The 26,326-nt window shown below is 62.1% G+C and overlaps 1 protein-coding gene across 1 annotated transcript in view; it reads right to left on the reverse strand.

Annotated features, from left to right (window-relative positions):
• Nucleotides 1-5,482: 5,482 nt before the first annotated feature.
• The window catches only part of LOC120394831 (class I histocompatibility antigen, F10 alpha chain-like), a 44,564-nt gene continuing 23,720 nt past the window's right edge, over nucleotides 5,483-26,326 (reverse strand). Inside the window, exons 5-8 of the mRNA XM_039518991.1 lie at nucleotides 8,627-8,731; nucleotides 8,327-8,359; nucleotides 7,746-7,778; nucleotides 5,483-7,447 (exon numbers count right to left, since the gene is read on the reverse strand). Coding sequence (XP_039374925.1) covers nucleotides 7,437-7,447; nucleotides 7,746-7,778; nucleotides 8,327-8,359; nucleotides 8,627-8,731 — 182 coding nt within the window. The 3' untranslated portion in view covers nucleotides 5,483-7,436. The remainder of the gene's footprint in view (nucleotides 7,448-7,745; nucleotides 7,779-8,326; nucleotides 8,360-8,626; nucleotides 8,732-26,326) is intronic.

Here is a 26,326-nt window from a genome sequence, read left to right on the forward strand (position 1 = left end):
GCGGGGCCTGAGCTCCGCCCCGCTCAGAGCCGCGTGGGGAGGGGGCGGGGCTGTGAGCTCCACGCCCAGCGGAGGCAGCTGCCCCGCCCCCTCCCACACCGCTCTGAGCGGGGCGGGGCTCAGGGGCTCGGCCGGAGACTCGGCGCTTGATGCGCTGAGGCTCCAGGAGAGGGGCGGAGGCGGGAGCCTCCGCTGTGTTCTTGGGGGCCCCTGCGGAGCCCGGGGCCCGGGGCAAATTGCCCCCTTGGCCCTCCCCTCTGGGCGGCCCTGGTCGTTTTGCAGCCGCGCCCGGTTCTGCCTGCTCAGGGCTGCTGTCTGCTCTCACCCAGAAGCGGCCCCAGTCGTGCCGGGTGAAATCGCGTGGCGTGTTTGCCCACAGGAGCTCAATCAGAGCTGGTCCTGTGCCATTTCTGTAGCCAGCACATCCTCTGGCAGCCCGCTCCGGAGCACGTCGCAGCCCAGAGACCTGCTCACGCACCTCCCGTGGGAGCTGCAAACCGCCCCAGGCTGGTTGGATCTGTGGGTATTTGTGCCCTGCTCTGCACCACACTGCCCCTGAGACACACAAGCCCCACACCCTGTGTGGTTAATTGCTACACAGTGACCTGGCATTAGCCACCCAGCTGACCCCATGGCCGGGTTAGAGAGCATTTCTAATCGAAGTATTAACTGACTGCCCAAAAATGTAGTTAAAGCTGCCTCTTTCTGTTACTACCCCTTCATCCCCACAGACTCTGCCTTCTGTGACAGAGTGGGAATTTTCTATACATATTTTGTACGAATATGGTGCATACCTTAGTTTCCCCCATATACAGCATTCTCACCTGAGGGTGGAAAAGGGTTCTTTACACTCAGGTAGGCTACCACACAGGTGTGACTGGCTCCTAGCGCTCTGGGGCTTGGGGCCCATGTCACTGGAGAGGCCATGAGGACAATGGCAAAGCCAACCCCCAGGACACTTGCTGCCCTGGAGATTCCCAAACCTGAGCTGGCTTTTGTAGGTGACAAATCTGAGGAACTGTCACAGATTGAAGTGTCACTAGAGGAGGTTTTGGAATTAATTGATAAACTCAACATTAACAAGTCACCGGGACCAGATGGCATTCACCCAAGAGTTCTGAAAGAACTCAAATGTGAAGTTATGAACTATTAACTAAGGTTTGTAACCTGTCCTTTAAATCGGCTTCGGTACCCAATGACTGGAAGTTAGCTAATGTAACGCCAATATTTAAAAAGGGCTCTAGGGGTGATCCCGGCAATTACAGACCGGTAAGTCTAACGTCGGTACCGGGCAAATTAGTTGAAACAATAGTAAAGAATAAAATTGTCAGACACATAGAAAAACATAAACTGTTGAGCAATAGTCAACATGGTTTCTGTAAAGGGAAATCGTGTCTTACTAATCTATTAGAGTTCTTTGAAGGGGTCAACAAACGTGGACAAAGGGGATCCAGTGGACATAGTGTACTTAGATTTCCAGAAAGCTTTTGACAAGGTCCCTCATCAAAGGCTCTTACGTAAATTAAGCTGTCATGGGATAAAAGGGAGGATCCTTTCATGGATTGAGAACTGGTTAGAAGACAGGGAACAAAGGGTAGGAATTAATGGTAAATTCTCAGAATGGAGGGGGGTAATTTGGTTTCTGCATTTTTAGAGTTTGCAGTTTAAGCTTTTCTTTGCAATCACGAGGGTGACACTTTCTTTAAAAAAAAGCTGAAATTATCTTCTACTCCCAGGACTCCAGGAGCTGGGACTTTATGACAAACCCCCCAAAAATCACAAGACTTGTGAAAAATTGTGAGAGTTGGCAACACTGCAACCCACTGCTGCAGCCCCTCAGCCCCGCCTCGTTAGGTCCTGCCTTTTAGCCTGTCAGCTCGACAGGGCAGGGGCTGTCAGGCCGATGTGTTTGTCCAGCACCCAGCACAACAGGGCCTCGGCTGGGCTCCGGCCTTTCAGTGTCACCACAATGGAAAATCCAACTCCCTTAGAGCAGCCTAAGTAGCTCAGGGTCGCAGCCCCCCTGCCATTGCTAGCGCTCCTTGCGTCCTATGCGGCCTCACAAAGCACACGCAGCCCTGTGGAAATGCAGCCACCTCTGGGGAAGGGCGCTTCAGCCAGACGCACAGTGGAAACATTGGCCAAGGACAGTGGGGCAAAGCCCTGCTCCTGTGGAAAGCGCCTTGTGGGGTCTGTAATATCCATGCAGGGGGCTGGGGATGTCGGGTCTCACCCAGGGACCCCCACGCACTGACCTGTCTGATGGGCCAGCCGGGGGGAGGGGAAGGAAGCTGCAGTTTCAGGGTCTCACCCCGATGCTCACAGCCCCGAGCCGTCCCCTCTGGCTGCTGCATCTGGCCATGGCTGCCTGACGCCAGCACGGCCGAGCCGACCCTTCCTCAGCCGGGCTGGGGGCTCTTTCGCTCACCCTGCTGGGCCTTTCCCCGGACGTTGTCCAGCCTTGGGAGCCCCCGACTCCTCCCGGCACTGGGGAGAGCGTGAGTCTCTGAGCCAGGGGAACATCAGCCCCCACTTGCTGGGGGGGGGGGGGTCACGCTGCAGCCATAGGGGACTTTACCCCGGGCACCAGCGTGACCCGACCCCCCCAGCTCAGCCTGTGTCTTTGCCCCCCGATGCCCCATGCCCAGCTTGTGCCAGTCCTGGGTCTCCCATCCCAGCGCTGCCCCCGGGTGAGCGCCCCAGGGCAGAGCAGGGCAGGGAGGGCCCAGGCTGGCACACAGGCAGGGGATTTCTCGGTCCCAGCGCCCCAGAGCCCAGTGAGGCAGCAGCACCCCCCAGAGCCCAGCCAGGGAAGGTTTCTCCTCTCCCGGGTGAGCGCCCCGGGGCAGGGCAGGGCAGGGCAGGGAGGGCCCAGGCTGGCACACAGGCAGGGGATTTCTCGGTCCCAGCGCCCCAGAGCCCAGCGAGGCAGCAGCACCCCCCAGAGCCCAGCCAGGGAAGGTTTCTCCTCCCCCGGGTGAGCGCCCCGGGGCAGGGCAGGGCAGGGAGGGCCCAGGCTGGCACACAGGCAGGGGATTTCTCTGTCCCAGCGCCCGAGCCCAGCGAGGCAGCAGCACCCCCCGGAGCCCAGCCAGGGAAGGTTTCTCCTCTCCCGGGTGATTTCTCGGAAAGGGCCTGACTCACTGGCACATGATAAAGCAGCTGCGGGCTCCTTCTAGTGGCTAATCAGGGCGGGTTGTTTGCTTGGTCTGCAGCCAGCAAATCCCCTGGCAGCCGGGCCCAGGGCTGGCATCGCTCCCCCCGCCCCCGTTTCCTCGCCAGGGCTCCCCACTGCTGGCCTGGGCTCAATGCCACGCGGAGCGGCAAACTGGCCCCAACTGGCTGAACCTGGGGGTGTTTAACCCCAATCTTCCCCCTCCCCGACTGGCAGGAGCGGCCCATGGGCTGGGGCGGGTTATGGCTGCAGCACCAGCTGCAATGGACCAGGGCAACGTGTCAGCGAACATGAGCCGTGTGAACGCAGCGCTGAGCTGATCCGGATTAGCCGCTCCCAGAGTGCCCTCTGCTTAGGAGTAGCTGGGTCTGTGCTGCTCAGGCCCTGCCCAGAGCCAGATCAGCTGGGCTGGAGCCTCCCCCGGCCGATGTGTTAATTGGCAGCTCAGACCCAGGCGTACAGGGTCCCTGCCCTGCGGGGACACGAGGGGATTTGCACCCGTCCCCAGGCAGCTCCCTGCTCTCCTGTAGGGGGCCCTACACAGCCCCCATAGCTGTGAGCTGAGAGCCCAGCCGCATAGGGGACCAGCCAATGGGGCGTGTGTGGTTGCTGAGTGGGAAGTGGGGCTGGAAACCCACCCATAGGGCAGGGTCCGTTTCTGGGGGTGCAGCGTTGCCAGCCCCTGGCATTCGAACCCCAGGGGTCGGGCCCCCAAAACCATGAGCTTGTAAAAAGTTCCCAAAGGTGCGTTTGTATTGGCCGGCGGGCTGTGAGCCGGGGGTGGGTTTCACACCGTGCTCGGGAACTGCACGGGGTAGGCGCCTGTTTTGTGAAATGCAAGGTGAGGGTCAGCCCTGGTCACGTCAGTCCAGGAGCTGGGGCTTTAAGGAAAGACGGACTAATGTATCACAACCGTCGGTAGCGCTGGGGTGTTGTCACGGGGTCCCCGGGCGCTGCTCTGGAGCTGCTCCCCACCAAGCCAGCCAGGACTCTGGGGAGCCTCCTCTCCCTTGGAGCAGCCTGTCTGCAGGGCAAGAAGCTCCCACGGCTTCACCTCCTGGGTCTCTCCTTGGAGCATTCAGCATCCTCTGCCCCTCCCTGCGCTTCCCACAGCGAGTCCGCCCGGGCGGGGTCCTGGGGGGGCCACAGGGTCCTGCCCCCCCACTGCGCAGTCAGACGTGACTCTCAGCCAGCCAGTCACACAGAGGTTTATTCGATGACAGGAACAGGGTCTAAAACAGAGCTTGTAGGTACCGCGAACCGGACCCCTCAGCCGGGTCCATTCTGGGGGGCTGTCATAGGTTTATTCTCCACTTTGAACTTTAGCGTTCACAAGATGGGGACCTGCATGGACTCCTCTAAACTAAAATCCTAGTTTAGATCTGGTAAAACTGCCACCAACCAAAAATATAGTGTTTTGGTTCACTTTCCATTCCTCCCAAACCTTCCCTGGGAACACAGATCCAAGCTCCTTGAATCTTAACACTAAGGGAAATAATCCATTCCCCCCTCCCCTCTCCAAGTCCTTAGGAGAGATACCTGGATTCAAATTCCTTGAATCAAACAAAGAGGGATTCACTTTTCCCCCTCCCCTTCCCCGGAAAATCCAAACAAGGGAAGAAATCAATCAAGTTCTAAAAAGAAAAGATTTTATTAAAAGAAAGAAAGAAAGTACACTATCTCTGTAACACCAGGATGAAAAATGTACAGGGTCTAACTTATAAAAACTGGAGAGACTTCCCCTCCCTCCTCCTCAGAATAATCAAAGTAACAGCAACAGAAATAAAGAAATTTCTCCAGCAAACACACAATTGCAAATGCAGAAATTAATTATAAGATTAATTCGCCTTTCTAATACTCACTATACTGAATAGAAGAAAATACTTCAGGAAACTTTGGAGAGCTTGGAGATATGTCTGGCCTCTCTTAGATCCAAAGACAGAACGGCAACCCAAACAAAGGACACAGACAAAGCCTTCCCTCCACAGAGATTTGAAATTATCTTGTCCCCTGATTGGTCCTCTGGTCAGGTGTTCATCAGGTTACTGAGCTTGTTAACCCTTTACAGGTAAAAGAGACTTTAACCCTTAACTATCTGTTTATGACAGGGGCAGTGAGCCAGACCCCCACGTCTGCACTTCACTCCTCATCCCCAGCCAGCTCCAGACTGAAACGCCTCCAGCTCCTCCTCTGCTCAGCTCATTTCCCAGGTCAGGAGGTCACCTGACCTCTTTGTCTCCAACACCTTCAGTTGGCACCTTTGCAGAGGGGGGGCCCAGGCCATCAGTTGCTAGGAGACAGTGTCAGGCATTTAGGTGCACTGGCCCCTTCCTCTGCAGCAATCACACCCCCTTATCCCACCACCTAGATACTTAAGAACTGCAGAGGGGAGACTGAGGCACCCACACAGGATTCAGAGAAAACATTGAGAACACTTCCACTTTGTCACAGGTGTGTTGGAAAAAACAAAAAAATTCCCCACTTCGTCACAGGCTGGGTGATGGGGAGCGACGAGCAGGCCTGGGGGAGGAAAACCCAACCTCAAAGCCAGCCTGCAATGGCGCCCCTCAGCACACACAGCTCTGCACACGCCGCGCAGGGGAGACGGAGCATCACCAGCACCGAGGGGCCAGCGCTCCCGCTGGGGTAACTCAGCTCCATCGCCCCGGCATGGCCACGCTGATCTCCACCACTGAGGAGCCCGCCCTGAAAGCTCAGCTGGGGGGTCGCCGAGGAGGAACGCTTATATCCGTAACTCCGAGGGGTTGGAAATCACCAGCTGGGCCCCCGAAAATTTGAGATCAGCTTAAAAAAAACCACGGAGGATTTTCAAACTCCCGGTTCTGTTTAAACACCCTCCGGGTTTGAGCCCCTAGGGGGGTGGCGTTTGCCAGGTGCCAGCAGGGCTAGAAAACATCTTACAAAGATTTGGTGCATTGAGAAATGCGGTCAACGAAAATGGAAACACTCCTGGGAACAGGGCGATTTCAGTGAACTGTGTGGTGGGAAAACAGCAAAACAAACCGTCCCTCATTATCGCCTCACACGGCCGAACGGTTCATTTCCACGAGGTAAAAATGGGTCGTTTCCACTTTGGTTAATTTCGTGTCGACGTTTATAGTGAATGAAAAGCTGATTTTAACAGCAGCGTAACAGTCTCTGGCGGGTCCGTCTCACGCCGACGAGAACACACACAGCAGCTGCCAGACCCCCAGCCGCAGACACGGGACAGACCCGCAGCTGCAGGCCCAGGGTCCACGGAGCCCCCGCGCCGGACGCACTCCCAGGGCAGCACAGAAAGGGCCGTGTCTGTATCCCTGGGACAACGCACATGGCCCAGCGAGGAGTTTCTGCCTGGGGCTGGGGTAGGGACGGCAGCGGGTCAGAGCCAGGGAAATGTCTGACCCCGGTTCTGCGGGTCCACCCAGTGCTGCCAGCACCAGAGCCCTCCTCCCTCCACTGCTGGGTGCTGTGACAAACTGTCTTCAAAGTGCTTTAAACAGAGAGAGAGAGAAACACACACACACACACACCCCTGTGGGACAAGGCCCTGTAACAGGCACCCTCACAAGCCCCCCCCAGGCCAGGAAGTAAAGTTTTCTCCCTGTTTTCAAGAGGGGGGAACTGAGGCACAGTGCGGGGACGGGAATCACTCAGGGCCTCACAGCGAGCCAGCGGCAGAGTTGGGAATAGGACCCAGGAGTCCTGGCTCCCAGACTACACTGCTCCCACCAGCAGGGACTCCCATGATGCACCGAGGGAGCCCGGCCTACAGTGAGTGGGAGCACGGGGCACCCAAACTCCAGCTCCCCCGGGCAGCAGTGGCAGCTTCGCCATGTGGAATTTGGTGGTTTTCAGCCAGAAGTGTTCAGTTTGGGGCCAAAAATTGCGGTTTTCCACGTGCCCGGCCCTCCTCCAGTGGCTGCTGGGCGGGGGCTCCGTGCACCCCAGAGATAAGGAGGCCGCGGTCCCTGCCCCGAGGGGCTCACACATGAAATAAACCGTGCAGCGAAGGGGGCCGGCCGTGCCCATCGGGGCTGCCCAGTGCGCGTCCGACACGCAGAGCACGGGGCAGGCAGCCCCGGCAGTGGGTCCCAGGGAGGCGGGAGGTTCTGGAGACGTGGGGCTGTTCACCAGGCACAGCTCCGAGGCCCTACGTCAGGAGTAACAGGGAGATAATGCTGAGGAGGGGCCGGGGGGCTGGAGCCCCCCCGATCAGTCCATGTCTTCACAGTCTGGAGGCTCCTCCGGCTCCGACCGGCTACGTTAGAGCTGCAGGAGGGAGACACGGGAGAGTCAGGGTCTGCCCCGAGCCGCGTCCGTACGGGTCAGAGAGGGGCTGGTGGGGGGGTTCCCCCGGGGCCATTCCCCAGAGAGACCCCCCAAGCTCTCCCCCTCCCAGAGACACCCCCCAGTGCCCCTGCTGCCTGGAACCCCTCCCTGCAGAGGGGAGACAGACCCAGCCGCAGACCCGGCCCTGCGTTCAGCACCCTGGCCTGGAGCCCAGGGCTGGTTTGTCGGAGGGGCCGGGCCTGGGGGTCTCCACCGAACTCAGAGTCCCCCCACGTACCGGTGATGGAGCTGTCCGATCCATGCTCGCTGGCTGTGGGGGGAGAAGGGAAGGGGTCAGTGTCTGGTGGAGCTTGATACGCTCCCCTGGGCTCAGCCCTCCACCTCCCCGCCCCACGGGGAACAAACAGGGCTGGTCAGATTGCGACACAGAGGCAAAGAAACGGCCCAGCCCAGGCAGGGAAGGCGACCGGCCCCACAAGGATCCCCAGAGCAGATCTGGGAGCAAACACCCCCCTGTGAGCTAAGCCCTGCCAGCGACGGAGCATCGCCCTGGCCGTGGCCAGCTGTTCCAGGGGTTAATCTCCCTGCCCCCCGGCAGTCACTGATGCCTGATTTCGGGAAGGCGCGTGGGAGCTGACCTCCCGCCGGGGCCCCGGGGACTGGGCGTGGGATTCGGGTTTCAGAGAGACCCACAGGACAGCGACCGTCCCGGCAGGCCCAGCGCCCTTGGGGCGTTCGTGGTGCCCGGACCCTGCCCCCCAGCTCGCCCCACACCGCACAGCTCGGCGCCGAGGCCAGGCCGGTCTCGGCAGGGGGACACGGACAGTGCCCGGCCCAGTGAGGGGTCGTCTCACTCACCCGGCGCCGGCGAGTACAGATCCGCCTTGGGCCCTGCGGGGAGAAGGCAGGTCTCAGCGAGGGCAGGAGCCGGCTCTGGTCGCTCTCCGGCCCGGCCCAGCACGGACACCTGGGCTTGGGGTCCCCGATCCCGTCCCCGCGTGCTGGGTGTATCAGACACCCTGGGTGAGCAGCCGGCTCCCTTCCTGAGTCCCCATCTGTGTCCCTGCCAGCCCTCCTCGGGGAGCCCAGGGCACCAGCGCTGGGGGCTGTGGGGCAGGGCGTGGGGCAGCCCGGGGATCCCCCACCCCGGCTCCGTACCTGACTGCCTCCTCCTCCAGGCCAGGCCGACCAGCACGGCGACCGCCCCCAGAGCCAGGATCACGCCCGCCACCACCGGGACCAGCAGCGACTCGGACGGCGGCTCTGAGACAGGAGAAGACAGTCACCCCTCCTCCATCAGTGCCCCATAGCCCCCGAGATCCTCCCCAGCATGGGGTCAGTCACCCTCCCCGTCAGTGCCCCATAGCTCCCCCCCCAAGATCCTCCCCCAGCATGGGGTCAGTCACCCTCCCCGTCAGTGCCCCGTAGCCCCCGAGATCCTCCCCAGCATGGGGTCAGTCACCCCTCCCCGTCAGTGCCCCATAGCCCCGAGACCCTCCCCAGCATGGGGTCAGTCACCCCCTCCCCCATCAGTGCCCCATAGCTCCCCCCGGGTTCCACCCCCCACCGGGGTGTCAGTCAACCCCTCCCCCATCAGTGCCCCATAACCCCCCCCGATATCCTCCCCCAGCATGGGGTCAGTCACCCCCTCCCCCATCAGTGTCCCATAGCCCCCTGAGCTCCTCCCCATCACAGGGTCAGTCACCCCTCCCCATCAGTGCCCTATAGCCCCCACCCCCATTACAGGGTCAGTCACTCGGTTCCCCCATCAGTGCCCCATAGCCCCCCTCCCCATCACAGGGTCAGTCCCCATCACCCACGCAGGGGCAACACCCCCCCCGGCCTCACCCCATGCAGTGTCGAGCGGCTCGGCCAGGCTCTCGTGCTCCACACGGCAGCGGTACAGGCCTCTCTCCCGGGGGTCGATCTCCACCGTGGCCCAGGCGTGGTAGGTCCCGTCCCCGTTGGGCAGGACCCCCCCTCGCCACGTCTGCTGCTCGCTGCTCCCCCCGTGTCGCAGCCAGCTCAGGGCGATGTCCCGGGGGTAGAAGCCGTGGGCCCGGCAGCAGAGGGTGGTGGGGCCGCCGGGGGCGTCTCTGCCGGTGACCCGCACGGCCGGGCGCTCTGGGGAGACGAGGGGGCGGAGGGGGAGTCATGGGGTCACGGCTGGTGAGCAGCACCCGGGTCCCCCCGGCCGTTAGCAGCACCCGCCCCAGCGTCCCCCCCTGGGCCTGGATGGGGACACAGACCCAGAGTGAGGGGCCAGGGGATCCCTGGGGCAGGGGTGTCCCCAAATGGGAAGTCGGGGAGCATCAGGGATGTCCCTGCCCCCCAGGCCCATGGCCCCAAGGGAGGTCCTCCCCCCCAGCGCCCATCTTCCCCCTCCCCCAGCACCCCCTGCCCTTCCCTTGCCTCGCCAGAACCCCCTGCCCTCCTCCCTCCCCCCCAGCACCCCCCGCCCTCACCCCGCCTGGCCAGCGCCCCGTCCTCACCCCGCCTGGCCAGCGCCCCTGCCTCACCCCACCCCAGCACCCCTGCCTCACCCCGCCCCAGCGCCCCCGCCTCACCCCGCCCCAGGACTCCCGCCTCACCCCGCCCCAGCACCCTCTGCCTCACTCCGCCCCAGCACCCCCGCCCTCACCCCGCCTGGCCAGCGCCCCGTCCTCACCCCGCCTGGCCAGCGCCCCTGCCTCACCCCACCCCCAGCACCCCTGCCCTCACCCCACCCCCAGCGCCCCTGCCTCACCCCGCCCCAGCACCCCTGCCTCACCCCGCCCCAGCGCCCCGTCCTCACCCCGCCTGGCCAGCGCCCCCTGCCCGAGCTGCAGGTAGCGTTGCAGGGCCTCGACGCACTCTCGCTCCAGGAAGTGGCGATAGTACTGCAGGGCGACCGGGTCCCCGTTCCAGCGGCGCTGGGTGGCCTCGGCCTCCCGGGCGGGAGCCTCCCAGCGGTGCCGGGCGGCGTCGTAGATCAGGAAGTCGCCCCCGTCGTAGCCAAAGCGCCGGAAGCCCCTGGTGCTGCCGTCGGCCCGGATCTCGCAGCCGTAGGCGTACTGGAAGATGTGGAAGCCTGCGCGGGGCAGAGCCGGGGGTGGGGGGTTGGGACGGGGACCCCACGGAGCCAGGACCACTGCTGGGTCTGTGACCCCCCCCCGGATCCCCCCCAGACCCTGCTTAGCAGGGAGCCTGCAGGGCCCTGCCCTGTGCCCCCTCAGTGCCAGCCCTCATCTGCCCCCCGTGGGGTCCTGGCTGGGCAGGACTGCATGGACCTTGGTTCTGATCCAGCCATTCCTGGGAACAGAGAGGGGTGGAGGGAGCCCCGGCCCGCTGGGGGCGCTGCACAGACAGTGAGAGACGGTTCCTGCCCCAAACAGCTCACGGAGCAAAGAGACAAGAAACCAGAGGGGAAACTAAGGCACAGAGAGGGGCCCTGACTTGGCCAAGGTCACCCAGCAGGTCAGGGGAAAAGAGCCGGGGAGAGAACCCAGGAGTCCTGGCTCCCAGCCCCCACCCCCTCTCTAACCCACCAGCCCTCACTCCCCTCCCAGAGCCGGGGAGAGAACCCAGGAGTCCTGGCTCCCAGAGCAGTGCTGCAGGTCCCCTCTCTTCCCCCCCCGGCCCCTCTGCCCCGGCCCCTCTGGCCGCGGGCGGGCGCAGACTCACCCCTGCTCTGGTTGTAGAGGTGCATGTGGCTCCGCACCTTGCCCCGGAAGCAGGCCTGACGCACCTTGTGGACGTGGTTCTCCCGCTCCCAGACCTCGGGCTGGGTCTCCTGCATCCAGGGCGCCCGGGGCCGCATCTGCTGGGCCTCGCCGTCGTACTCCACGAAGCGCTGCCCGTCCACGTAGCCGGCCACCGTGAACTCGGGCACCCCCGGGCCGGGCTCCGAGACGGCCGTCAGGAAGTACTGCAGGGAGTGCGACCCTGCGGGGGGGGCGGGGAGCGGCGGTGTTAGCGGGATCTGTCTGCACCCCCTCCCCAAACGCCGGAAGAGCAGCCCCCACTCCCCACAGCTCCACAGAGACCCCCCAAAAAAACCCAATATAATTGTAAGGGGCATTGACAAATGGCACACTCATCTCCTCAAGCACAGAGCGAACGGGGAATCACCAGCAGCTGGGAGCACTACAGGGCACCTGACACACAGTAGGGAGTGAACAATTGTGCTGAGAATGGGGCAGAGGGTGTGTGTGCACGGACACAGCACACACATACACGCCCAGCAGGGACGGAGGGAGGGACGGACACACACACACACACAGCCAGTGGACAGACAGACACACGGAGTTCCCTTCCCCAGCACCGCAGGGCAGCCCTGCCTCCGCCCAGACCATGAACCCCGATTCCCTGGCCCTGGCACAGGGCTGCAGGGAGAGTGGACGGGGGACAGGGGCTGACGTGGGATGAAAACGGTGGGGAGGGGGGTCGCTGTCACATCCAGCCCCAGCCCAGTGACATCACCCTCGGGGGTGGGTCTGGCCCCAACTCCCCAGTGAGCTCCCGCCCCCCACAACTCACCCACTATCCACTGGGACCCCAGACTGCTGCCAGGTGCTCCCCACCGGGCAGTGCCTCCACCCCTCCCAATACCACCGGAAATATACCACTGCACCCTCGGTGCCTGTGGCAGAGAAATGTCCCCAGAGCTGGGGAGAGAACCCAGGAGTCCTGGCTCCCAGCCCCCCTGCTCTAACCCACCAGCCCCCGCTCCCCTCCCAGAGCTGGGCAGAGAACCCAGGAGTCCTGGCTCCCAGCCCCCCTGCGCTGACCCACCAGCCCCCACTCCCCGCCCAGCGCCCCGGAGGGAACCCAGCAGTCCCGGCTCCCCGCCCCCACCCTCCCGCTCCTGGGGGAGGGGTTAAGCCCCCGGTTGCCCCTACTCACGTGACTCAGCGCCCCCCAGCAGGAGGAGGGGGAAGAGGAGGAGGCTGCCTGGGCCCTCCATGCCGTGTGGGTCGCGATCCCGCTGTGCTGTGGGGCGGGCGGGGGCCGCTGCTGCCGGCCCTGGGAGCCGCCCCCCCGCGGGGTTGGGGCACCACGGGCGTGTCCTGCCCGTTGCGACAGACCCACGGGGCCGGGCCAGGGAGGAAGTGAGATTCCGGCACAGCTGGGGGGGGGGCAGGCCCGGGCCCCCCCGCCCGCAGCCCCACCCAGACACAGGGGGCCCGGGGCCAACCCCCCCCCCCGCAGCCCCACCCAGACACAGGGGCCCCGGGGCCCCCCGCCCGCAGCCCCACCCAGACACAGGGGCCAGGGCCAACCCCGCAGCCCCACCCAGACACAGGGCCCTGGGGCCCCGCCCGCAGCCCCACCCAGACACAGGGGCCGGGGCCAACCCCCACTTAAGTTACAGTCACAGACATGGGGGGGGGGGATCTGAACCCTCTGTGCTTAGAGTCACGAACACACACCTGGTTCCCCCCCACTCCCAATGAGCCTCCCCCCACCTGCTCACATTACCCACGTGCCCCTCAGCCTCCCCCTGCGCTGCCCGGGGGCGTCTTCCAAAGAGCTAAAGTGAAAATGGGAGGGATCAGCAAGGAAACCTACCTTATTGAGGTCAGAGGGTGCAGGGAAGCTGTGAGAAAGGCAAAGCGACGAGTGGAGATGGATCTAGCGAAGGGGATTAAAACCAATAGCAAACGGTTTTTTAGCCATATAAATAGGAAGAAAACCAAGAAAGAAGAAGTGGGACCGCTTAAAACTTTAAATGGAGTGGAGATTAGGGATAATCTTGGAATGGCACAATATCTGAACGAATACTTTGCCTCGGTCTTTAATGAGGCTAATGAAGGGCTAAGGAATAGCGATAGAGGGACCGATGGGAATGAAGATATGGGGGTAGACATTACGGTAGTTGAGGTAGAAGCCAAACTGGAACGGCTTAACGGAAGTAAATCGGGGTGCCCGGATAATCTTCATCCTAGAATATTAAGGGAATTGGCGAGGGATATTGCTAGCCCGTTAGCGATAATCTTTAATAAATCCCTAAATTCGGGGATTGTACCGACTGACTGGAGATTAGCTAATGTAGTTCCTATATTCAAGAAGGGGAAAAAAGTGACCCGGGAATTATAGGCCTGTTAGTCTAACATCTGTAGTATGCAAAGTCATGGAAAAATCTTAAAGAGAGAGTGGTTCCGGAGCATGAGGCCGATGGCAACTGGGATAGATTACAGCATGGATTTACGAAAGGTAGATCGTGCCAAACCAACTTGATCTCCTTCTTTGAGAGAGTAACAGATTTTTAGACAAGGGAAATGTGGTGGATATTATATATCTGGATTTCAGTAAGGCGTTTGATACGTTACCGCATTTAGATTTACTTGTTAATTTGGTTAATATGGGGATCAGTGAAAATCCAGAGGTGGATAAGGAGCTGGTTAAAGGGAGACTGCAGAGGGTAGTATTGAAGGGGAACTGTCCGGTTGGAGGGTCACCAGTGGAGTTCCTCAAGGCTCGGTTTTGGGTCCGATTTTATTCAATCTATTTATTGCTGACCTGGGAACCAAGAGTAGGAGTGGGCTGATAAAGTTTGCGGATGACACCAAGTTGGGGGGTATTGTCAATTCGGAAGAGGATCGGATATTCTCCAGGAGATTTAGATGACCTTGTAAACTGGAGTATTAGTAACAGGATGAAATTCAATAGTGAGAAGTGTAAGGTTATGCATTTAGGGATGTCTAACAAGAACTTTAGTTATAAGCTGGGGACGCACCAGTTGGAAGTAACGGAGGAGGAGAAGGACCTAGGAGTCCTGGTTGATCGCAAGATGACTATGAGTAGGCAATGTGATGTGGCGTTAAAAAGCTAATGCGGTCTTGGGTTGCATTAGGCGAGGTATTTCTAGTAGGGATAAGGAGGTGCTAGTCCCGTTATATAAGGCGCTGGTGAGACCTCATTTGGAGTATTGTGTGCAGTTTTGGTCTCCCATGTTTAAGAAGGATGAATTCAAACTAGAACAGGTACAAAGAAGGGCCACTAGAATGATCCGAGGAATGGAAGGCCTTTCGTATGAAAGGAGACTTGAGGAGCTCGGTTTGTTTTCCTTAACCAAAAGAAGGATGAGAGGAGATATGATTACACTCTTCAAATATATCAGAGGGATAAATACCAGGGAAGGAGAAGAATTATTTCAGCTCAGTGCTAATGTGGACACGAGGACGAACGGATATAAACTGTCAGTCAGGAAATTCAGGCTTGAAATTAGACGAAGGTTTCTAACCATCAGGGGAGTGCAATGCTGGAACAGTCTACCGAGGGAAACAGTGGGGGCGAAGGACCTCCATGACTTTAAGATTAAGCTAGATAAGTTTATGGAGGGGATGGTATGATAGGATAACGGGCTTAGTCAATGGGTCAATTATGTGCCTGGTATGATATAACCTTTCCAGAGGGTTTGGCTGGAGAGTCTTGCCCGCATGCTCGGGGTTCAGCTGACCGCCATATTTGGGGTCGGGAAGGAATTTTCCTCCAGGGAAGATTGGCTATGGCCCTGGAGGTTTTTCGCCTTCCTCCGAAGCATGGGGCAGGGTTCCCTTGCTAAGGAGTGGGTGGATCGGCTTATGTGGCCTGCATCTTGCAGGAGGTCAGACTAGATGATCATAATGGTCCCTTCTGATCTTGAATTCTATGATTCTATGATTCTATGATTTAGGAGCCTTAGTCCAGGAGAGAACCCAGGAGTCCTGGCTCCCTTAACTCCCCCCCACCCCTTTAATCCTCACCCTGCCCATAACTTCCCTCCCCACTGACCCCCCCTCGCTCCAGGCCCTGCCTCCTGGCCTCTCGCACGGGGGAGTTACCCTGCTGCCTGTCACCCTGGCATCTGGGCACCTACCACACAAACTCAACAGCGAATAACAAAGCTCCTGGTGGATTGTGGGGAGACTCTGCTGCGTTACACCCCCCAGCCGGCCCTGCTGCGGCCCTGCCTGATCTCCTGAGCCCTTTCCCCTGCCCCACAGACCCCCCTGCCCACCCCAGGCTGCCCCGTGGGCAGTAGAAGGCAGCTGGATCGAACCCAGCGACCAGGGCGAGCTCCCCAGGGGGTCGGGGTGTGTCTGTCCCCCGTGGCCGGCACTGTGTGCGGTGGGCACTGCCCCGCTGCGGGCGGCTGGCTGCGGTGACGGGCTCCCGCCCAGGCCAGGCGACCGGCGCAGCGGCTCAGGCTGTGTTTAACTCTCCCCGCTCGCCGCAGGGCCGCAGGTTCCCCGTGCCGGGGGCCGGGGGGACAGGATGGCGAAGTCGCAGTGCGCTCGCTGCAGCCCGCAGGGTGACGCCTCCTCTTCCCCTGCCCGTGCCCCAGCAGCCGAGTTCGAGGCAGTCACATGGGGACCGGAGCGCGGGGGAACGGCAGAGCTGCTGCTGTCCGGCCTCTGGCGCCCGCCAGGCCCAGCGCGGGTCACACCCAGGCGGCAGGGAGCTGGGGCTGAACTGCCGGTTGTGCCAGTCCCCCCGGGAGCTGCACCCTGCCCCGGGCCGGCTGGATCCGTGGGGATCCTGCCCACATCTGCCCCACGCCGAGCTGAGACAGGCCCCGACATGCCGCTAACGCATCGCTAGGCCAGGATCCCCGGGCGCAGCCTCCTCCGCCGAGGGCCGCACCGTGCTGACACCAGCAACGTTAACCCGTCTGAGCGTCTCTCCCCAGAGCTGTCAGCTCCCTGGGGCAGGGACTGGCTGTGCAGCGCCTGGCGCCGGGGGGTCTCCGCCTGCACTGGGCACCCCCGACACGACTGCAAAACGGGCAATGAACACACTGCCCCGGGTCCGGCTCTGGCGGCCGTCTGAGGAGGGGCAGGGGGGGCTGCGGTGTCTCTGCCCTGCACAGACCCAGAGCCGCTGGGACTGAGAGCGCCGTGGTCTGCGCGGTGTTAGCTGGGTCTGTCTGTGACGGAGCCATTGGGCTTTACCGGCTCCCGGCTGCAACGGCACCAACAGGGGACGCCCCAGGCCTCGGCCTGTGAATCCTCCTGCATTGACTGGAGTTTTCAGTTCTCAGCAGCAGAGACAGGGCCTTTATTCCAGGGGTTCAGAGACACGAGCGAGTCCAGCGGCTCTCACGCTTGCCAGTGTCCCCCTTTCCGAAGGCGGATTGTCTTGTGTCCCCCGAGTTTCACCTCACTTAAAAGTACTTAAAAATCAGACGTGTCACAGTCACACTGTTACTGAAACATTTCCGAGTGGAGGCGTGTCAGTCTGTATGCGCACAAAGAACAGGAGTCCTTGTGGCACCTTAGAGACTAACACATTTATTTGGGCAGAAGCTTTCGTGGGCAGAGGCTCCTGAGGTCCCTTCCAAGCTTGATATTCTATGATTCTGTTACAGCCCACTTCATCGGCTGCATGGAGTGAAAAATACAGTCGTACATTTTTACCATATAATTATAAGATAAATTAATTGGAATATAAACATTGCACTTACATGTCAGTGCCCTGTGCATTACACACAGCCATGGAAACAGTCACGGTATGAAACTGCAGTTTGCACCGATTTCACGGGTGTTTTTTGTGTAGCCTGCTGTACTACTAGGGAAATATCCAGTGGAGTTGATGTACCCCCTGGCAGGTCTCTGTGACCCCCAGGGGTGCGCGTCCCCTGGTTGAGAAATCAAAGGGTCCCTGCCCACACAGCAGCTTTCACTGTAAGTCTGACAGATCCCAGGTACTTAACCTGTTGTACTTAAAGTGCTGCACAGGATCTTTTCAGAGGGGATAAGGCAAAGCCCCACATTTATTGGGGGAGGGATAGCTCAGGGGGTTGAGCATTGGCCTGCTAAACCCAGGGTTGTGAGTTCAATCCCTGAGGGGGCCATTTGGGGAACTGGGGTAAAAATCTGGGGGTTGGTCCTGCTTTGAGCAGGGGGTTGGACTAGATCCCTCCTGAGGTCCCTTCCAACCCTGACAGTCTATGATTCTATCAACCCGCACTGTGTCAGCTGCATATGATCTATATCACACATACACACACTCTGTCTTGTTGTTGTTACCAACTAGCTGCTCCCCTCCCCTGCACTGGCCAGGTGAGTTAGATGGGGGAGGGGTGGAGCCGGGGTCCTCTGCAAGACCCCTCACGTTTATAGCAGCTTCCCTCTCGTGCAAATCTGTACCAGCTCCAAAATCTGTGTCTGTGGCCGTTGGGCCTTTGTGCTGCTTCCTTCTGGGGGTTGTCCCAGTGCTGCACAGAGGGTGTTTCCAAAAGCAGGGGGTGGCTTCTATCCCCCCCCCCCCCAGAGGCCGTCAGTGTCTGAGCTTCCCTAGTGAGCCCACTGGACACTTATTGTCCTTGGGGCTGGCTCCCAGCCCCTCTCCAAGGGCTGCAGCTGCCTGGAGGTGCTGCCTCCCGCCTTCCTCATTCACAGCTCGCTCATTCCACGGGGCAATTGATTAAGGGGGGGGGGGATCTTATTCTACTCCTAGTGAAAAGACATTTTTTAACATTATACCAAGGCTCAGTACAAAGTTTTCTTTCTAAGGATCTGATACAGAGTTGTAGGAGAACAGAGGCATAATACAAAGGCATAGGAAAGTTACATGAAGATGCTTAATGCAGAGATTTATCCACAAACCCAGCACGGCCCCGCGAGGCAGCCGAGCGTCGCACCCGGGCCTGGGCGCTGAGGCAGAGGGAAAGGGTGAGGGATTCAGTCCAGGTCACACGGGCAGTCAGCGGCCGAGGGGAGAGACCCCAGGAACGACTCCAGCCTAGACCATGCCCGCTGGGGGGTCCCCGTCGTCGGGTGGGGCAGGAACACCCACTGCGAGGAGCTGCTGATCTTCTGGATGGAAACTGGTCACTCCCACACTTGTGGCTGCCAACCCTGCAGGACCGAGATACAAGGAGTCGGGGGGAGCCCAGAGCCTCCCCTTTTTTTCTGGCGGCCCCCATGCCCCCCTTTTCTGGCGGTGCCCCCCCAGTGCACCCCCTTTTTCTACTGGCGCCTCTGCAGGAGCCGTGTCTGTTCGTAGGGTTCAGGGCTGACACCGGAGAGGGACCCGCTGCAGCCGGACGGGGGCTCCCCCCACCCTCGGGCTGTTCTCCAGATCCCCCCGCAGCAGGGCCAGATGGGGTGAGACGCTCCACACCCAGCAGGGTCGCTCCCAGCTCTGCCTAGGCAGGGTGGGGGGAAGAGGAGGGAGTTCCCAGGCGGGTTCATTGCTCCCCACCGGGGGGAGCAGGCACTCAGACTCCCCCGCTCTGCCCCCAGGCTGGTCTGCTAGAGGGGCAGGGCCTGGGGGGCTCTGGGCCTATGGCCGGGGGGAGCCGCACGCCCAGAGAGCAGCCAGCGCCCTGGGCTGGAGTCACCACTTACCTAGCGAGCCGGTGTCACACCCGGAGTCGCTGCCTGTGGGAGGGAGAAGGGGGTTAGTGCTGTGCCAGGGGCTGGTTCCTGGCCGATCCCCCCACCCCGCGCCACTGGGATCAGACTGGGCTGAGCAGAATGTCTCGCAGGCCCAGAAATGGCCCAGCAGGGACCATGGGAAGGGATCAGAAAGGGGGCAGCGGCCGGGGCCAGGCAGACCCAGTTCTGGGGTAATAATCCCCCTCACGCACCAGGGCTGGAGGCTGGGGGGGGGGGGGGGAGCGCAGGGACCCCAGCTGGGGCGGGAATGGCCGGGGGGTCAGGATCTGAGGGTCCTGGTATCTGGTCCCAGCCCAGCTCTGCTGTGGGGGGGTCACACTCAGCCCCACTCCTGTCCCAGTTCATATAGGGGCTGAGGTACAGTGAGCCCTCAGACATTGTGGGCTGCAGCCCCCCACCCCACAACACCCCCCCAGTCCCTGCTGCCTGGAACGACCCCCCTTGGAGAGGGGACCTACCCCCGGCTGGGGGACTGCTGGGCGCCCCAGGTCAGGCCTGGGGAAGGCGTCCCCCCATAGAGGTCTCCATGACCGCAGCCGATCCCCAAGGGGGCTGGACCACCCAGCACTTACCCCTGCTGGATCCTTTGCTGGATTCTTTGTGGCTGGCTGTGGGGAGAAGGGGACAGGGTCAGCGTCTCCGAGCCCAGGGGCTGAGTGTGCTCCCGGGGTCACGGCCCCACTCGTCCCGTTAGACCCACCCCTCCCCAGGGGAGCTGCCCTGGGAGCCAGGGACCATCGCTGCCGGCTCGGCCTGGGGGGCCCTGATCCCGAGGCTGGGAGAGGAAGGGCCCATGTGGCAGGGCCCCCGCGGTGGGATCTCAGGGACCGTCCCTCCCATCTCTGCCAGGGGGAGCCTGGCCCCAGAGAGGGGAAAGGAGGGGCCCCTGGTTACCTGCCCTGCTCACAGATGACCCTCCTGGGGGGTGTGGGGGTGAATCGCCAAGTCCCATTCACAGGCCCCCCCCCCCCCCAGAGATCCCACCCCCGCCTGGTCTCCCTGCTGGGGCCTCTGACCGGGAACTGAAGGGTTAACGGGTCACCCCTCCTGCTCCATCATTAACCCCTTACCTTCCGGAGAGGAGCTGGAGTCCCGGTTGCCCTCTGTGGGGGGAGAAGGGGGGTTAGTGTCTCCTGAACTGGTGCTGGCGAGGCAGACGTCTCCCCAGGAATCGATTCCACCTCCCCCGCCCCCAGGCTCACCCCCCGGCCTGCCCTAGACAGGGAACAGCATCACCCCGAGCTGCCCCAGGCAGAGCCAGCCAAGAGCCCCCCCCCCCCCAATCGCCTACCACGGCTCAGCCCGGAGACCAGGGGGCCTGCACCCCGCAGAGCCGGGGGCACGTCGCGCGACACAGGGGATTGCGGGTGACTGGCTGAGCAGGGGGCGATGGGACGTTAGCGCCAGGTCCCAGGGGAGGGTCCCCGGGCTGGGCCGTGCCCCCTCCCCACACCTGCCAGCAGCCGGGACGGGCTCACACTCACCCTGAGCTGGGGTGTAGCCGGCTCCGGTTTTCCCTGCAGAGAGAAGGCAGATCGCAGTGAGTGCGGCCGCTCCCGAGGCAGGAACCGGCTCCGATCCGTGTTCCCGGCCCAGCATAGACCCCGGGGGCTCAGGGCGCGACTCAGTGTCCCGGGGAAGCCGGGCGTAAGGAAGGGAACAGAGAGACCCAGCGCCATCCGCCCCGTCTCTGGCTCTGGCCCAGCAGCAGCCCCCAGCGGGGTCTCTGGCCCAGCCCCCCGCAGGGCAGTCACCCAGTGACACAGCCCCCACGCAGGGGTCCCCCTCCAGATTCCTGCAGCCTCCGGGCCCCATCGCACGCCCCACGCTGAGAGGTGGCACCACCGGCCCCCCATTACCTGAGCGCCGCCTCCTCCAGAGAACAAACCCGGCTGCCCCAGCGAGCAGGGCAGCCACAGCGACGGCCCCGATCAGCGCCGGGAGCAGGGCCGAGCGGGACGGGGGCTCTGCAAGGGAGCAGGGAGTGAGAGACCCCCCCAAACACCACGTCCTTCCCATGCCCCATTCGCACCCCCCAGGGCTGTCTCTTTACCCTGCCCCGTGCGCCATACCCCGCGGTGAGTCTGTTCCGGGAACGTCCCTTATTCTGCAAACCCCGGCGGCCAGGGGAAGCGGGCGCCCCTCCCTGCTCCTTCCCGAGCGTCGCTTCTCCCCGGGGCCCAGGCCTCGCGCTCCCTTTTCAATCCTTTGTTAACAGGACTTTTCAACTCCCGCTAACTCACAGGGGCCTGGCACCAGGCTCGCCGTGTTCCCAACCCCGTTCCACCTCCAGCCGCCGTTTCAGTGCCTGGGACCCCCGGCCAGGGCTGGGATCCCGGCTGGCTCCGCGGTCACACCCCGGCCCAGCTGGGATCCCGGCTGGCTCCGCGGTCACACCCCGGCCCGGGCTGGGATCCCGGCTGGCTCCGCGGTCACACCCCGGCCCAGCTGGGATCCAGGCTGGCTCCGCGGTCATACCCCGGCCCGGGTGGGATCCCGGCTGGCTCCGCGGTCACACCCCGGCCAGGGCTGGGATCCAGGCTGGCTCCGCGGTCACACCCCGGCCAGGGCTGGGATCCCGGCTGGCTCCGCGGTCACACCTGGCCCAGCTGGGATCCTGGCTGGCTCCACGGTCACACCCGGCCCAGGCTGGGATCCCGTCTGGCTCTCGGTCACACCCGGCCCAGGCTGGGATCCCGGCTGGCTCGCGTCACACCCGGCCAGGGCTGGGATCCCGGCTGGCTCCGCGGTCACACCCCGGCCCAGCTGGGATCCCGGCTGGCTCCGCAGTCACACCCCGGCCAGGGCTGGGATCCCGGCTGGCTCCGCGGTCACACCCCGGCCCAGCTGGGATCCCGGCTGGCTCCGCGGTCACACCCCGGCCCGGGCTGGGATCCCGGCTGGCTCCGCGGTCACACCCCGGCCCGGCTGGGATCCCCGTTGGCTCCACGGTCACACCCCGGCCTGGGCTGGGATCCAGGCTGGCTCGCGTCACACCCGGCCAGGGCTGGGATCCCGGCTGGCTCGGTCACACCCGCCAGGGCTGGGATCCCGGCTGGCTACGCGGTCACACCCCGGCCCAGCTGGGATCCCGGCTGGCTCCGCGGTCACACCCCGGCCCAGCTGGGATCCCGGCTGGCTCCGCGGTCACACCCCGGCCCAGCTGGGATCCAGGCTGGCTCCGCGGTCACACCCCGGCCAGGGCTGGGATCCCGGCTGGCTCCGCGGTCACACCCCGGCCAGGGCTGGGATCCCGGCTCGCTCCGCGGTCACACCGGGCCCAGCTGGGATCCCGGCTGGCTCCGCGGTCACACCTGGCACAGCTGTGATCCCGGCTGGCTCCGCGGTCACACCTGGCCCAGCTGGGATCCAGGCTGGCTCCGCGGTCACACCCCGGCCCAGGCTGGGATCCCGTCTGGCTCCTCGGTCACACCCCGGCCCAGGCTGGGATCCCGGCTGGCTCCGCGGTCACACCCCGGCCAGGGCTGGGATCCCGGCTGGCTCCGCGGTCACACCCCGGCCCAGCTGGGATCCCGGCTGGCTCCGCAGTCACACCCCGGCCAGGGCTGGGATCCCGGCTGGCTCCGCGTTCACACCCCGGCCCGTGCTGGGATCCCAGCTGGCTCCGCGGTCACACCCCGGCCCGGGCTGGGATCCCGGCTGGCTCCGCGGTCACACCCCGGCCCGGGCTGGGATCCCAGCTGGCTCCGCGGTCACACCCCGGCCCGGGCTGGGATCCCAGCTGGCTCCGCGGTCACACCCCGGCCCGGGCTGGGATCCCGGCTGGCTCCGCGGTCACACCCCGGCCCAGCTGGGATCCCGGCTGGCTCCGCGGTCACACCCCGGCCCGGGTGGGATCCAGGCTGGCTACGCGGTCACACCCGGCCCAGCTGGGATCCCGGCTGGCTCCGCGTCACACCCGGCCCGGCTGGGATCCAGGCTGGCTCGCGGTCACACCCCCGCCAGGGCTGGGATCCCGGCTGGCTCCGCGGTCACACCCCGGCCCGGGCTGGGATCCCGGCTGGCTCCGCGGTCACACCCCGGCCCAGCTGGGATCCCGGCTGGCTCCGCGGTCACACCCCGGCCCAGCTGGGATCCCGGCTGGCTTTCCGGGGTGCCCCCTCCCCTCTGGTTCCTGTCTTAGCGACCTCCCCCGCTAGCCACAGGCCCTGCCTGTCCTGCGGCTTCGCTCATTTTCTCCACCTGGGGAGGTGAGCGAAGTGTGTTACCGGTGGGGCTGTAGGGCCAGTCGCCCTGTGACACCCCCCGCCCCATTTCATCCAGCATCCACACGCCCCAGCCTCACCCCATGCAGTGTCGAGTGGCTTGGCCAGGCTCTCGTGCTCCACACGGCAGCGGTACAGGCCTCTCTCCCGGGGGTCGATCTCCACCGTGGCCCAGGCGTGGTAGGTCCCGTCCCCGTTGGGCAGGACCCCCCCTCGCCACGTCTCGTTCTCGCTGCTCCCCCCGTGTCTCAGCCAGCTCAGGGCGATGTCCCGGGGGTAGAAGCCGTGGGCCCGGCAGCAGAGGGTGGTGGGGCCACCGGGGGCGTCTCTGCCGGTGACCCGCACGGCCGGGCGCTCTGGGGAGACGAGGGGGCAGAGGGGGAGTCATGGGGTCACGGCCGGTGAGCAGAACCCGTGTCCCCCCGGCCGTTACCAGCACCTGCCCCAGTGTCCCTCCACCCACCTACACCCAGACAGAGACCCAAAAAGATGGGCGGGGGGAGATCAGAGAGGCAGGAGCATCCCCAAAGGGGGAGTTGGTTTCTCAGCATCAGGGACAGCTCTGCCCCCCAGCCCCATGTCCCTGAGAGCAGCCAATTGCAGGAGCCCGTGGGCACAAGGGCACTGAGAGGGAGGGCGGGGTCTGAACTGAGGAAGTGCCCACATCACTGGTTATGCCACCGGAGTGGACAGAACCTGGGGGGAGCCTCTGTTCGGGGAAATGCCCACTCTGGGGCAGAGCTGGGTGAAACTTAAGGTACAACTGGGCTGATTTCACATTAAAAAATAAAAACCTCTGGAATTTGGGATTAAAAATGGGTTTGGATTTCAACGCTGCCCAGAACTATATTTTTACTAAATTCAAAATTGGAGAAATCTGGTTGAAATCCAAACAAAATGTTTTGTCCAAAGCAAATAAAAATCCCCCTCCCCCTGCCCATGACTTTTCAGAATTGCCAATGGATCAAAAACTCTGGTATTGCCCCAGTGATCCTTGGGGATGCATGGGGCGGGAGGGGGCAGGTCTCGTACAGAAATGACTCCCAGGTGGGTGATTCCTCCCGTGTCACCTCTCCTCTGCAGCATCTCCTTCCCGTACTCCAGGTACTTCCCCAGCCATTCGACGCAGGTCTGCTCCTGGTATTGCTTCCGATACTGGATGTCCATGTCACCCCATTTCTGCTTGGTGACCTGGGCCCCGGGATCTGCTGCAACCCACGTCAGCGTCTTCTTGTCAAAGCTGATGAAGTCGTTCCCATCAAATGCAAACTGGTCAATGCCCCAGGTGCTCCCATCAGCCAAGAGGTGGCAACCATATGTGTTCTGATATGTGTGAAGGCCTAAGACAGACACGCACGGACAGAGCCGCGGGGCTGGGTCAGGAGCCTGGGACGGACACACACGGACAGAGCCCCAGGGCCGGGACAGGGACGGATACACACGGACAGAGCCCCGGGGCCGGGACAGGAGCCTGGAACGGACACACACACAGACAGAGCCCTGGGGCCGGGACAGGGATGGTGTGACATTATTGATATAAACTGGGACCATATAGAACATGGTTTGCAACCAAGGTCCTGTAGTTTCATAAAATCTTATGTAAAGGGGGTCATATAAGGTGTCTAAGACCAGGTTCTGGGTTGCTGGTTAGGATGATGCTGTCTGTATGTCTGTGTATCATTTTGTAGTTGAAGTTATGAATATTGGCTATGTTCTGTCTGTATTTTGTATTTGTGCTCTGCTTCTGGGAGATATCCCAGACACGTTGGTGTTAGCCCTGCCTAGCCTGCTTGATGGCCCATTAAGGACCATCAGCTACACAATTGGCCCATGGAGAGAAGGCAGAGACGCCTTGTGACTCAGCAAAGTGCAGGGACTGGCCCATGTGACTCTTGACTCCATTTGGCTGTAATTTTCCACAGTAAGGACAAATTGGTTCTTACACCTGGAAGAGCCTATATAAGGCTGATGCCTCATCTCCATCCTGTCTTCAATCCTGCTTTTTCCTGTGGAGGGACTTTGCTATAAACTGAAGCTCTGAACAAAGGACTGACTGACCCATCCCAGCGGGGGATGTTCTCCAGATACTTGATTTGAACCTGCAGTTTACTCCATCAGTGCTGCAAGCCTGAACTAAGAACTTTGCCATCACTGTATGGAATTGATTCCATTTAACCAATTCTACCTCTCATCTCTACCTTTTTCCCTTTATGAATAAACCTTTAGATTTTAGATTCTAAAGGATTGGCAACAGCATGATTTGTGGCTAAGATCTGATGTGTCTATTGACCTGGGTCTGGGGCTTGATTCTTTGGGATCGAGAGAACCGTTTCCTTTTATTGGGGTGTTGGTTTTCATAACCATTCATCCCCAGGACGAGTGCACTGGTGGTGATACTGGGAGACTGGAGTGTCTAAGGAAATTGCTTGTGTGACTTGTGGTTAGCCAGTGGGGTAAGACCAAAGTCCTCTTTGTCTGGCTGGTTTGGTTTGCCTTAGAGGTGGAAAAACCCCAGCCTAGGGCTGTGACTGCCCTGTTTGAGCAATTGGTCCTGAATTGGCACCTCAGTTGGGTCCCGCCAGAACCGCACTGTCACAGATGGACACACACAGTCAAAGCCCTAGGGCCGGGTCAGGGACGGACACAAACAGACAGAGCCCCGGGGATGGGACAGGAGCCTGGGACGGAAACACATGGACAGAGCCCCAGGGCCGGGACAGGGACGGACACAAACAGACAGAGCCCCGGGGATGGGACAGGAGCCTGGGACGGAAACACATGGACAGAGCCCCAGGGCCGGGACAGGGACGGACACACACGGACAGAGCCCCGGGGCCGGATCAGGGGTGGACACCCACGGATGGAGCCCCGGGACCGGGTGAGGAGCCTGGGACGGACACACATGGACAGAGCCCCGGGGCAGGGACAGGGACGGACACACACGGACAGAGCCCCGGGGCCGGATCAGGGGTGGACACCCACGGATGGAGCCCCGGGACCGGGTGAGGCGCCTGGGACGGACACACATGGACAGAGCCCCGGGGCAGGGACAGGGATGGACAAACACAGACAGAGCCCTGGGGCCAAGACAGGAGCCTGGGACAGACACACACACACAGAGCCCCGGGGCCGGATCAGGAGCTTGAGACGGATACACACGGACAGAGCCCCGGGGCCAGGTCAGGAGGCTGGAATGGACACACACGTACAGAGTCGCGGGGCCGGGTCAGGGGCAGACACACATGGACAGAGCCCCGGGACCGGGT

This window comes from Mauremys reevesii, unplaced genomic scaffold (genome assembly GCF_016161935.1).
Source record: "Mauremys reevesii isolate NIE-2019 unplaced genomic scaffold, ASM1616193v1 Contig8, whole genome shotgun sequence".
NCBI classification, from domain to species: domain Eukaryota; kingdom Metazoa; phylum Chordata; order Testudines; family Geoemydidae; genus Mauremys; species Mauremys reevesii.